This window comes from Plectrocnemia conspersa, unplaced genomic scaffold (genome assembly GCF_051122295.1).
Source record: "Plectrocnemia conspersa isolate PC_06_02 unplaced genomic scaffold, ASM5112229v1 ptg000001l, whole genome shotgun sequence".
In the NCBI taxonomy this organism is placed as follows: Eukaryota; Metazoa; Arthropoda; class Insecta; order Trichoptera; family Polycentropodidae; genus Plectrocnemia; species Plectrocnemia conspersa.
In genome coordinates this window covers 10,742,484-10,757,005 of record NW_028277165.1, presented here as the reverse complement: position 1 = coordinate 10,757,005, position 14,522 = coordinate 10,742,484, and the positions used below count along the sequence as shown (strand labels likewise).

Here is a 14,522-nt window from a genome sequence, read left to right as displayed (position 1 = left end):
TATTATCTAATCATGATATTACATTTTAATAACACCAATTATTTTTCTTATTCATTTTGAAATATAAATAAATATAAGCAAGTAAATTATTGTAGCATTAAAAATTAATTTTTAATTATTATGTCATATTAAATCATAATATCAAATAAAAACATCGTGGGCTCAACCTTTGAATCATTTGACGTTTAGAATTAATATCTGATATGAATTGTTAATGGTTTCTTTACTAATATATTATAAATACAAAGGTGTAGCTATATTATAAAATTCGTATATAATAATAAGTCATATTTAATACAAAAATATTTATTACACATATATGTATCTTAAACCTATATAAACATAAAAATATAAAAATAATATTAAATCACAAATTTTAATTTTAAAGTAATAGCACTGGTGCGGCACCCAAGAAAATAAGCTTACTTTGGAATCCCTTTAATTGTATTTTACTGACATGTCTAATGTGTATTTTAAATGTCTTTGCGTCACAATATATACATTAAAAACACATTTATTTCACAATTATTAAATTATATTTTTATTTAAAATGGTAACTCTATATACTCTTTGATTCAAATAAAATGTTGAAAACATAGTCACCCAAATGTGTATTCAATTGAATGGCAACTGTTACAATATTTGCTCAGCTGCACTTTAAGACACCGAAAAAAACAGCCAACCCACTACACCACCCCCCGGTTATCCCAATCTTCCCCCTGCCCGAACAATATGTTATAAAAATTGACGAAGAAACATAATGTATGTAAATATAATATAACAAGAATGGCTCACAAATTTATTTGCATTAAATCCCGATATAAATAAATAGCAAACATTTCTACAAATATTTTTATTCATATTTGATATTCTAACTAACATTAATAAGAGAGGAACTTTATCTTTGGCTTTTCGTTACATTTTTTGGTAGCTAGAATACCCCTATTATACTCTTCGCAAACGGAGCTTGCATTTTAGTCTTGAGAAAGAATACACCTCTAGTTTCTGGTTTTGATGCAAATCCCATCAACGACAGATCCCATATTTGACAGTCGTACTTAGCAATATTTTTGCACTTCTTAGCAATGAATCCATAGTAGTTTTTGGTGGATTCGGCGAAAAGAGAAATCGCTCTGGAGTGAGCACAGGCTACATTGCCTACAGTACACCCAGGCTGCTTGCCTTTTCTGTTGTTCACAAAAAACTCTGCGTGCGCTGCCATATTCTCTCTATAACTTAAAATACTAGTATGCGTGATATCTACATAATCGGCATCATTAAGATTTAAAGCTTTATCGGGGAACGGGAAGCAAGGAGAGGCTGGATCTAGGCCTGTTATTCTAGGTATTGTGACGTTTGCTCTGCTTCTGAATCTCCTGGAAGCCATCCCAACCATCTGAGCACCTAGACTGTGACCTACCAAGTATAGATTTGCTATAGGCATTCCTTTTTGATAGAGATCGTATATGAAGTCGCCCACGATGTTAGCGATGAACGGAGCAAATCCGGCCACTTTGGTGTAGTCTACGATGTCCAAGTAATTTGTGCTATCCACAGACAACAGATTCCAACCTATGCTTGTTATCCATTGGCCTATATATTTGATGTTGTTCGAATCCGGAGATCCGGTAAAACCATGCATGTATAGCATAGTTCTAGCTTTAATATTAAAGTTGGAATTGTTGTTGGTGAGTTTGTCTATAGCTTCAGCAAACGTATAGTTTAAGAAACCATTCGCTGTGTATAGTTTTACTGATAATTTGCTAGGCTTGACGAGTGATTTTAATGCAAGCGACCTGGCATAATTTAGACTTACACCTGAAACAAAACAAAAATAGTGTAAATCAGCTGATTGTAAAAATGCCGTCTAGCAATCCTATGCATTACATAAAAAAATAGAAATAGGATCACCTCGACGAGGTAAATATTTATATGAAATTTTATTACTACAATAAATGTAGATCTAGTTGACTTGAAAATAATAAAACATAACTGCACAACAGGTAAGGGTAGATTAAATGAGCTCAATAAGAATTTTGTGTATTATTTTTTACTTTCCATTACGTATCCACACAGGCAATCAAAGCTGTAATGCCATTATTCCGGTCTGATAAAATACTTTGTTATGATTGCTACAACTTATTTGAAGGAAGATAATCGATATTCATCTCTGGTGTTTTTTGAGGCTTGGAAATAAACGGAAGTCTGATGGAGCTAGATTCGTTGGATAGAGAGGATGCAGTAGCAATTTTAAACCACGCCGACGCTATCGTAACTGCTGATGTGTGTTTGAATGTAAATTTTATGGCACACATTTAGTTAGCCTTAATAATTTAGCCATTTAGTAATTCACCACTGTTATGATTGTTGCTTTGATTAAGGCAACAGTGGTGAATACATGTATCATTGCTAGTTTTGGGATTCGACGTATTCAGTTTATTATACAAATATAAGATTATACTGATATATTGGCAGCAAATTTCGAATAAATAAGTCGTTAAGCCTTGCAGTTGTGAAAAAAAATATTTTTTGGTTTTCTTGCGGTGTTCGTCGTGTTCGCTGAGAGTTAGTTCGTATCTTAACTGCGAGAGTAATTAGTGCTGTGACTAAATGTACAAATGAGAGAGAAGCTATTTATGACCAATCGCGAGAATGTTTAACCCCACCACCGGTACATTCCTTAGTGAAAGCATAACTTCCCAGGTGGCCACTTGTCGGCGACCGACCGATATTGTCAAAGAATACCAACAACAATGCAATCGTATTGTTTATAGGCGATAACCAAATTATTGTGTATTCCGATATTTGTTAAGCCAAACAATTGTAGGTAAATTTCAAGATGAATTCATAACTATTTTTTATCAAACCACTCTGCAGAAAATGTTTGACATTCATAGCTAATTGGTCAATTTTTTTCATATGAGATGCCCACAGTTTCTACTATTTCTCGAATCTTGATTCATCGATCTGCCGCAACTATGTAGTAAATCAAATTAATGTTTTCTTTAGTGGTAGCAGTTGCTTCCCCTATTTTTTTAAATCGGCTGGTTACTTTTTGACCATTGTGTATAAATGACAAGATATGCTTAAAGTGAGTGCAATGTCTACAATTATTCATTTTTATCTATAATAAACACTTTACTTCAGAGTATTCTATAAAAGTCGTGAAGTATCGTAACTTTGCAGAAACACTAATAACAGTTCACTAAACCTCAAAAATATAAATGTGCGTTTAGTACTGCCCTTTCTATGTTAGGTCAATTTTTTAATCTCCCTTTGTAAAATGAGTTATAATATCTATTAGATTTCGTGTTCTCTTTTTAATATACACAATACCATTAAATATGTAAAGCCATTAAGTAATAGAAAAACATAATAATTGCCTAATTTTAGGCAAGAATGAATTCAAATACATATAATGTTTTTAATCAAAATTACTTCTTAAAGGAAAAAAATGTAAAGAGTTGAACTTATCCACATAATATGATTAGCTTAGAAATTTTGAAACAAAAATCAAATTAAAATTTTCCCGTAATAAAAATGTGACAAATTATAACCAGACCATATTTACGGCAACAGTTTGGCATAGACAAACGAAATTGAAAGTGTGCAGTACAAAATATTTCGTCCTTGTTTCCCGCTTTTAACCGATAAGCGTCACGAAACGAAGATTTTCGTCTCTCGCCTACAGTGTTAAGTAATTGTTCAAATGTTTTTACCGTTATATATATACTATTTTTATATTTTTAGATTTAGCTACACTTATTTTTTCGAACATTTTTATTCAAAATAATGATATTTGTCATTCTATCATAACACCATTAGCTGATATAATGAAATGTGGTATTTTCTTAATAACAATTTTCAAGGATATGCTAATTCCCGTAGTTTTCATTATATTACATGAAACTTTTTTTAATAATCCACGTGAAAATCTTAGCTAATTAATTAGTTAGCCAGTCTGACCCCTCATCTTGTTTGAAAATCACTAAAAAAATAAAAAAAATTATAGTTTTGTTAAAAAATCTTAAATACATAAAGGGCCAGTATTATGTGCCATCTTGTTTCAAAATGGCAGATATTCAAATAATTAAAAACTTCGTAAAATAAAGTAAAGAAGTAAGGTTCAAAAACCTTTAATTACTATCCTTACCATAAAACATAGTTTTGCTATAAACTATAAATTACAAAAAATAGCGATGACTTAGAGTTGGTGCCCGAGCGTGTGCCAATAAAATATATAAATAAACCCATATATGTGTATATACCTATCTAAATAAGCTTTAATAATGTAATTTTTTTTACACATGATAATTAATGAATGTGAATAAATATATGTACCTATGAGACTAATTGTATATGGTGAACTTTAATAAGCAACCAGTAGAATCAATGGAAATCACTGTTATATTTGAACAAATTTTAAGCATACTTATTTTTTATTAATTCATTTTAAATTCAATAAAAAATACAAAGATATATAAACAACTCCCATAATTATTATAATAATGCATTTGATTTATAAATATATTTTATGTAATTTAAATTATTGAAAATTGTTCGTAATATTAAAAAAACGACCATTATTTTTATATATAAAGGCCAAATTACAATTCTTAAGTATTTTAAAATAAATTTCATTTAAATATATATTTATATATAATAAATTTCATTTAAATATATATTAATATAATATATTTTATTTCAATTTTAAAAAAGTTGAAAATAAGAATTACGACACTATTGCATAATAAAACACTTTTTTGTATTATCGAAATGAATATTTTGAGCTGAATGCGTTACAACAGTGAAAGTTCAAGTTTGCTTTTAAAATTTTTCAAAAATAATATTTAACTCAAATTTTACTTTTTCATACTTATTTTTAATTGAAGTGGTAAAAGTAAAATTTCACGTTACATTTTGCCGAAAATACACTCAAGCCGATCTTGATGGCTGGTAGAAGGACCGCCTCTTGCTTCATGCTCATCAATTCAAAGACGAATCCATCACAACTGACACTACAGAGAGCAAACAAACCCACAAAACACAACACGATCGACTTTTTCATCTCTCATAAAGTCGACTTTTCACGCGGTGATTCCAGTCGGATTATGTGGTACAAAATGATATCCAATTTCACTAGCATCACTTTTATATATGCATAACAACGAGGCTTAAACGATGACTTTGAACTTTATCCAAACAAATGTCAAAAATCTGTGACGTGTTGTTTTATTTAAATTTCCGACAATTTTAAAATGATTCTTAATTTTTTGTTGAGCAACGGCGTAATTGTACGTGAAAACGAATCTCTCGAGAAATTCATGTTAATCCTAATTATTATAAATTAAAAGGTTATTATCAGTATAAAATTGACGAATTCATTTCACGATCAATTTATTTCATTCTAGATTTCCTTGAACAACTTGCTGATCTTCCTTGTGTATTTTCATTAGAATTGCACTAAAATGAAACGAACGTAAGCGAAACGTCCATTGAGAATCAAGGTTTTATTTGAGTAGTTTACTGAACAAACTAAATATTTACTTTAAACAAATTGCAATAGGTATTAGGCAATTTTACACGTCTATAAAATTTTAACCTAAATAAATAGTAATGTATGGGTATATCGTTTATTTATGTTCGAGTGAATGAAAAAAATAAGATAGCATTGTTTATTTATGAGACAGGAAATTGCTTTTTTACGACTATGGTTTATTTTATCAATAAATTGTAAATAATTAAAATTATAAGCCTATTAATAAAAATAAGAGAACTTATAAATTATACTAATCCTTTAATATGATTAAATTTATTACTTACTAAAATAAATGCATGACGCTTTTAAAAAATTCAGATAACAATAAAAAATATTAAAATTTAGTTAAATATCGTTACATATACATATATTATGTAGTTTATTTGTGGTGATTTATTATTATTTAAAAAAATATATTTTTATTTATAAAGAAGAAACATACCTGCGATACATGAAATATTTTATAACGTAGCAATGATTTTATTTGGGAGATCTACGTTATAAGTTTTATAATGCCAAGCTATTAATAAAACAAATTTAATGAAGTCATTAAAACTTACGGTATACAATAGTTTATTTATAATTATTTAAGCACTTTATTTAACACCAATCGCCAACACACCAACTTGCTTCATTGCACAAATGGAACTGATAATTTGTAAATAATGTATTTTTTATTGACCATTTTTAATTTAAATAAAATTTCTCTTCTTTTTTAGCAAAATGCATAAATAAACTAAACTGTATAATAATATTTTTTATCAATACAATATTTCTGTATTTGGTAGAAATTAGGTCAGTTGTAAAACAGTCATTACATATGTATACATATGTATGTTATACCTAATGGGTATTTTTCAACACTTTGGTTCTACTTTGACAGGTCGTATGTTTAAGTAAGTAACTTGTAATTACATATGAGTCCTATACATATGTATATGTTACAGTGAAGGGCTATTTTTCAGTGAGTATAAATTAGTAGAAATATAATATCACTAACTAAACAAGTGAGAAGGTATCAAACAATTGATTTATAATTTCACTAGCCAATATCAATGAAACTGTATTGTTACACGTTTTGGCCATAACAGGTGATGCGTTACCATATTGTGTTGAAACTCAATTGGACTGTTTTTGAATGTTTTTTTCTTTTCGTCGAATTGATCCTAAAATATTTTTTTTTTCGATTCAGCATCTGAAAATGATCGCCACATTGCGATTGAAAACGTTCGTGCAAAAGAAGAACTGCAGTGAAATCGTACTATTAATTACAAAAATCAAATATATACCTGCAAGATAATATAAAAATATTAATATATATACATATATTTTTTTCCAAAAAAATCCACGCGACAATGAACGTCGCGGTGTTGCCAGTTTTGCTTGTACGAATGCCTCGTCATCGCTGCAGTGACCAAACCTAGCGTGTCCGCGCAGTCGCGTAGCGAACCGGCATTTATCTCGCACGTACAGCGCCTGAACGTTTGCATATATCGTTACGTGCGCGGCCGGTCGATGCGAGTATCATGGACTGCGAGAATTTAATCGAGCTTGTGAAGCAATATCCCTTCCTATACGACCAGGAACATAAGAAGTACAATAATTTTGAAAAAAAGGAAGCAGTGTGGAAGGATATCGGAAGAAAATTAAACAAAGAAGGCAAGTAAATTAACCGATATCCGATTCAATTGTAACTTCGTCTGTATATTTTTTTATAAATAAAGTTATCAGTGCCTTTCAACATTAAACATTCATTAGCTCTCAACTAATAATACAAACATGTCATTTTTGTTGTACGTACTGTGTCAATTGACTCGTACTGTACTCGTCGCACGCAGCACGTCGTGACAGAAACGTTTGTCCGGTGTTGCCATATTCCGAACATTTATAATTTATTTTGTTTACTAATATATGTACGTATATATATATATACATAATTTTTTAAATTTAATATACAAGTTCGTCATTTTTTCTTCGACTTAGTGATACTGTATTAAAACAGGGTTGCTATACATCCCGTATTCTTATGCCAATAACAAAATCAATTTTATTTGCTATTTTTGGTACTTGCCAATTTTATCTGCGCCACGCTCTTCATAAACCATATTGTTATGAACACTAAATGTTCATAAGCATAAAAAAACAAATTTTGTTCTCATTTTTTATGCTTTTAGCCCTATCGTCTGCGAAAGTGGCCAACAACGTTTTGCTATATAAATACGTTTTAAAATCTATAACTTAGTTTTTTATGTGTGCGTATTTATTTCCCAAACATCGGTAAAAAAATCGCAATTAACCGTTTATCAATGTCATCGATAACACTAAATAATACACGGCGTATCGCCGATAAAGTTGCGAAGTTATCATTAATTTTCTACACATTTAATATAAGATTCAACATGACAATTTTAATTGCAACTCTCGAATCCCTCAAATTATGGCAAATCGATAGAGCTATAAAAATAGTCTCAAAAATTTAAATCACATATTGGCGATCTACGGTCCGAGAGCCGGATCCAACCTGTCGACCAAAAATATCTAATGCGCATTCCTGAAGCGATATGTCATATCAATCTTTCCTCAAAATAAGTTTTCATTTTCTTATGACATTGTGCGCAATGCTATTAATTCGTACAAAGAAATATGCTACGCGGCTGAATGAACTAATATGTTTTCGATAATCACAATGTCCGTTTACAGATTATTTTAAAAAATTTACTCTGTTAAAAAATGTAAAAATAGAAATTATCATTTCAATTTCTAAAGAAAAAAGGTTAGAAATTTTGAGTTTATTTATAAAATTTATATGTATATATATAATATATATATTTTGCGCCTAAGGCCAATTCATTATCAGATTTTTCATACAAGAAAATTCTTTTTTTAATAAAAATCATATATTTATACATGTGGCACACTGAATAAAACTAAACATATAATTTAGCGGTGAAAAAATAATTGTCAGTAATGGAGTTGTATTTTTATTTTACAGATAAAGTATGCAAAAAGGCTTGGAATGGTGTCCGCGATGCGTATCGCAGATACTTAAAGAAAAAAAGAGATTGTCAAAGCGGTCTATCGTCGGTTAAAATAAAAAAATGGAGATATGAAGAAAGTATTTCTTTTCTTGCGCCTTATATTTGTATCAGAGATAGGGAACCGTTTTCAACGCCGGACATAGAGAAAAATAGCGATACAATGTTGAGCGAAACAGATGTTGACGAAACTGAGTTGAATAAAGATGGTAGTGGTACGAATGAAATATCTTCTAAAATTCTACTTCCGAGCGAGATCAAAAAAAGTAACGAAGTGCAAGAGAGCGCATCTAATACGCTGATCAAGTATATATTACAAAATGAAAACAATAAAAAATCAGAAAATTTGGAATCAAATGAAATAGACCTATTCTTTGAGAGTCTTGCGTGCACTGTGAAAAAACTATCGACGTGTAATAAAGCTTTAGCTAAGATAAAAGTACTTTCGATTATATCGGAATTGCAAATAAAAGAGTTTGAGGAACTTTCAAAGGATCAGCGTATTGATTTTAGGTCATTGTCGCCGCTATATACAGATATTGTTGAACAGGAATATTCACCAAAAACTCCAATATATTCCAGCTCGGATTCAAATACCAAACAAATAACGGTCGACTTCTCATTTCCAAAAATATAATATAACATTATTTTATTAATTTGTGATGTAATAAAGAAACATTTATTTTATCCAACTGTCTTTTTCTATAAGTCCGATTCATCTTTATATATATATATATATATATATATATATTTATAGATTTTTTTAATTTAACAAGGTTGCTGTGGTGATATTATATGTACTTTATTTATAGACATCACGACAGGAGCATGATAACTTACATGTAATTTAGTTTCCCTTCGTGGATGCAGCTCTGGAAGGCTTGGAATGTCTGCAGTTTCAACGATTTGATAGAGGCCTTAGTCGAAAGCACAGCGTCGGGGCATTTTCGGATGGAGTCTTGAAAAAAAGGCGCTGGCCAAGCCCAGGGTTTGTCAAATTATGATCCGCTGCAGTATTGGCTTGCTAAAAAGCCTTAACGCGGAAGGGAGGGAGGCAAGGGTTAAAGTTGTCATGCTCTAGTGACAAGAGCATGCATCTGCAACACATGAAGGGAGTGGGTTAATATGTTTTCGATTTCGTATTTTAATATACTTATTTTACCCGAATTTAAAACCTATAAAGGGAGGGGAGGTGGATATAAAATATCACGATAGAAAAATATTAGAGAAACACTGATCTAATGGGAACTAAAATTAATTTTCGACAAAAATATCAGTAAAGTGTTTTTTATATGTTTGTTTACAGCACAGTCCGAATATAAAGCAATTGATATTATTATTTTAGTATGTTAAAAATAAATTTATACCATTATAGTTAAGTATAATTTAAATGTAAAACAATTTAATATAATCAAGCTTACGGTTTAAAGTGTTTTATAAGAAAACTTTTATTTACCAATAAATTTTATCATTTATTTTATCTCCCTTCTTTGGGTAAAACAAAATAAATAACAACTCTTACCTCTTATCTTATATAAAAATATAAATTATTAACTTTTAAAAATATTATAGAAATTATGTCATGCTAATTAAAAGCAAAAGTAATATGAATTGAATTTTTGAGAAAACGAATTGTTGTTTTTATTTTCAATGCTGGCAACACTGCCTTGACAGCAGAACCCTAGTGATTTTCGTTCGTTCTGCAAAGGTAAGTTGAAATAATCGTATTTCACGTTTATTGTACAATAGTTTGAATAATCGGTAATTATTTTTAATATAATTTTATATTATGACGTCACCGTATTGTCAAATATAGCCATGTATGTTTTTTTGTATTATGTAACTGTTTTAAGGTTATAATATAAGTATTATCTTTTTGTTACAGATGTTGGTGTCAAACATGTTGAACAGATTGCAAGCTGTCAAACGCGTTGTGGTTTGCAGCCGAAATCTTGGCTCCGTAGCTCCGGCTATGCAAAAAGCCACCGATCCAATTCAACAGCTCTTCGTCGACAAAGTCAGGGAATACAAACAGAAGAGTCCGTACGTAATTTGGTTGCTCTTTAATAGCGTTATATTAATTAATCGATCATATATATGTCACTTCAGATATTAATTACTTGTTATTTTTGTTTCAGAGGTGGAAAATTTGTTGACCCAACACCTCAGATCGAATTAGAACTTAAATCAGAGTTAGAAAAGTTAGCCAAGATTTATGGCGGTGATGGCAAAACCGACATGACTCAATTCCCGACGTTTAAATTCGATCAACCCAAATTGGATCCCATCAATTTAGAATAAATGTAATTGTCGTCATTGCTCTACTGTAATATCGCTTTGCGACAAACATTTGTATGTTTAGTAAAAACACATTTCTTTCCATAAAAAGATGTCATTTACAATAGCTGGATAATACTGAATAAACTTCTGTTAAGTTACGAATTGTGTTTTGATTTTACACTTCCCATGAAACGACTTATACTTTATATAAGGATGGAATAACATAGTCCGTAACGTATCAGACTAATATCTCTGAGGTTGTGAGTTTGAGCCCTGGCAGCGGCACCCAAATTTTTATTTATGAAAAAAAAGCGCTATTAATAAAAAAAAAAACAGCCCCAGCTGCAGTGACGTCTACTGATTATAAATTATATTACACATAATAATTTATAATTATTATCGTAGATTTCACCGATTCCCAGACTTTTAGTCTTGTAGTTAGTACTTACTTGTTGGTATTCATTATATCTGATTAATTTAGATAGTACAAATTTACTCCATTGTAATGCATTGGGCTTATGCCTGTCAGGTTACAACAAAAAAATTAATAAATAAAATGTAATGTCTACTAATGATGCCAAAATACCAGCAAATCTACATAGAGTTTTGAACTTCTTTAACTATATTTTTTACCATATTACTCATGTCTTTCTAATTAATAAACATAATATAGCGTTAAATTCAAAATAGGGTCCTGCAGGGCAGTATTTTTAAATACAATGATTCTACTTAAAACAATTGCAATTATATTACAAAAAATATAATCATTTTATAATATTGTAAATTTAATTGATTCAAGATTAAACAAAGAAACTACGTAAAATTGAGAGTGAGCTGCAAATATTTAGGTATTCAATTGAACTCCATGCTTGAATTTACTTAAGGATAAACTTAATTTTACTTAGGGATTTATCAATTAAACACACCATCAGTTGAAATTCCCAGTTTTGACTAAACAGTTTAAACTGACATTCCTTGTGTCTATATACGCTTGAGTTATATCATTTATTTACAATATGTGATCGGACAACGATGCATTAGCCAAACGTGAGATCGCAGCACAACTGACGAATCGCCTACAACTGATAATATACACGACTTTTTATACTAACATTGAAAAATAGAACGGAGTAGTGCTGTCTGTAACGTCTCAGATTAGTAAATCTGAGGTTGCGGGTTCGAGTCCCAGCAGCTGCACTCAAATTTTAATAAAAAAAATTCGCTATTATTGAAACCCACCTATTGATTATAAGCTGTATTACAGAAAAAAATGTATAATTAATAATATATATGTCACCGACTCCCAGACTGTCTGTGATTAACATTTACTTGTAAGTATTTATTATGTCTGATTGACTTACCCGGTTAATACAGATTTATCACGTTGTAACGCATTGGGCAGGCTACAACAAAAAATAAACAAAAGTAGATTTTTAATAGCATCACTGTTATGTGATAATCAAATTGATAAGTTATATTTAATGTAAAAATTATTGTACAAAGATGTATTTATATGCTTTGAAGCTTTTGCCAAAGTTCAACTTACGAAACTTCTACATATATAAAAGGATAAAGGAATTATTTATTAAAAAACTGTTCTATAATTAAACAGCCAGTGTTAAAGTTGAGAATAAAAATGTTAAAGATGTTAAGATGTTAAAATTTGATGCAGTTGTACTTAAATTTTCTCATTGAACTTTTCAATTCATGCAAATATCGCAAGACAATATATTAGAAGATTTGTCGCCAGGGAGATTGTTTCAGTTTTTCCGAGGGGGGGGGAGCAAAAGTTGGCCAGTTATTGGTCGTCTTTATATTAATTCCATTTCATTAACATAGATTTTCTTTAAATTACATGCATTTTTTTGGAAAAGTTCAAGGTAGTCTCTGTTTAGGATTCACCTCAAAAGCAATACAGTCGTATCATCTAGCGTTCATAATAAGACTTTTTAACAATATTACGAGTTACAATAAGTGAGAATCGAATGAAGCACATCTAAACAGAATTTTGACGCAAAAAAAATTATTCCTTCTCAGAAGGCAAAAATCCACGACAAAAGCAATAAAATCGTGTTGATGCTGTTGCAGTGGAAACACTCGGTAACGAGTTTATTGCTTTTGACGTGAATTTTTGACTTCTGAGAAGTGATAATTCTTTTTTTTGCTCTCCTATTCGTCAAAATTCGCTTTAAATATAATTTGACCAATAATTTCATATTAGAAGTCCGTAAATATCTTGGTAAGAATAACTATCATATTTTTAAAACAGTGTAATATCGAAGTGTAGACAAACTAAGAAGCAATATGCGAGTTGCGATGTCTGTCTGTACTTCTTCTTCCGTTTATTTTCTTATGAAAGATAAGTTAGTTTAGTTTGTTTCTAAAGCTATAATTAGTTTTATAACTTTCATTAGATTTGGTTTGTGTTTGAACAGCAAATGAACGTTTCGCAACTGTCAAATTGAGTTTCATATAAATTATAGAGCAGCATTCATTTAATTAGCCTCTATCCGTTAAATTATATTTTCAAATATGCTAGAAATAGTATATATCTACTGGTGAAAATGTATTTGGACTTCTCTAAAAAAATATTTATACATCGAATGTAAATAAATAAATATAAGTATGTAAATATATAAATTACTACACATTGAAAAATTGAAATCATATAATTGTACTAACGCCTGACAAATAAATTATATTTTTTTACTAATAAAAATATATATCTACTGGTGAAAATGTATTCCGATATGATTTCACTGAAATGAAAATATTTTCAAGATAGATTTGAGACTGTTTTTAGATTTATTTTGAGGGCTAGCCCGAGAATATTAGGATCAGAATCAGGAACGTCATTTTATATTTTTCCAGTGAGGGAGGGGGGGGGTGAAAGTTCGCCAATCAGTAATGTTTTTATTAATATTTTGATTTCATTAAGATTCATAGTATTTCAATAAATGACATGCATTTTTTTGGCTGCAGAGAGGGGGGGGGGGCGAAATACCCACACCTGTCCCCTCTAAATGACTTTTCTGCTTATCGCATATGTTTTCTATATATATAATACTAATGCGCTTGAAATAAAACACCCAAATTAGTTACTACTTCTGTGCGATGAAGCACATTTTCATCCATCTTATAATCAAGCGGATTTATACAGTATAATCGCGTAGTCTCATTTACAAAAATTATATTAAAATAATCGACAACTATTTTAGTGATTATTTGTCGTGCTTTTACAATTTTAAATAACTATTTTTTATTGTATCTATACTGTGTGTACATCGCCGAAAGTTAATAGTTAAATTAGCATTTCAACAACTTTTCACAAGGTAAGATCATAAACTATATTATATACATATATTTTAATTTCAAAATATTTTCAATTTTGTGTTTCTAATAAAATATTTAGTCCTAATTATGTAATAAATAATATCAAAACTATTTGATTTTTAGATTTTTACAAAAATTGTGTTATTAAATTGCCTGGATTAATAAGAAATTTAAAATAAATAACTGAAAAATCAGCTTTCAATCTACATATGTATATTTTATGTCATATACATTGATTGACAGGCACGAATTTATATATTGCAACAAGAATGTTGCTGCTTATATCTCATCTATTTTAACTTTGTCAGTAGATCTAGTTATGATCTTAAATTGAG

The 14,522-nt window shown here is 29.9% G+C and overlaps 3 protein-coding genes across 4 annotated transcripts; 2 read left to right on the top strand and 1 right to left on the bottom strand.

Moving 5' to 3' along the window:
• Positions 1-275: 275 nt before the first annotated feature.
• On the bottom strand, positions 276-8,137 carry LOC148238810 (phospholipase A1-like). Of its 2 annotated transcripts, none has more exons than XM_088187471.1 (2): positions 7,341-8,137; positions 276-1,818 (listed from the first exon to the last, which is right to left on the bottom strand). In XM_088187471.1, exon 2 carries the CDS (start codon positions 1,649-1,651, stop codon positions 932-934), a length of 720 nt encoding a protein of 239 aa, XP_088043597.1. In that variant the 5' UTR covers positions 1,652-1,818; positions 7,341-8,137; the 3' UTR covers positions 276-931. The 2 variants fall into 2 exon arrangements, with proteins under 2 accessions (XP_088043597.1, XP_088043588.1); XM_088187462.1 differs by lacking the exon at positions 7,341-8,137 and adding an exon at positions 4,918-5,394.
• LOC148238809 (uncharacterized) lies at positions 6,895-9,261 on the top strand. The gene is made up of 3 exons (XM_088205766.1): positions 6,895-6,924; positions 6,985-7,198; positions 8,532-9,261. The coding sequence occupies exons 1-3, from the start codon at positions 6,895-6,897 to the stop codon at positions 9,209-9,211; spliced, it is 924 nt and encodes a 307-aa protein (XP_088061892.1). The 3' UTR covers positions 9,212-9,261.
• A 977-nt stretch (positions 9,262-10,238) lies between these two features.
• Positions 10,239-11,012, top strand: ATPsynCF6 (ATP synthase, coupling factor 6). The gene is made up of 3 exons (XM_088187449.1): positions 10,239-10,282; positions 10,460-10,617; positions 10,713-11,012. Exons 2-3 carry the CDS (start codon positions 10,460-10,462, stop codon positions 10,873-10,875), a joined length of 321 nt encoding a protein of 106 aa, XP_088043575.1. The 5' UTR covers positions 10,239-10,282; the 3' UTR covers positions 10,876-11,012.
• Positions 11,013-14,522: the final 3,510 nt, after the last annotated feature.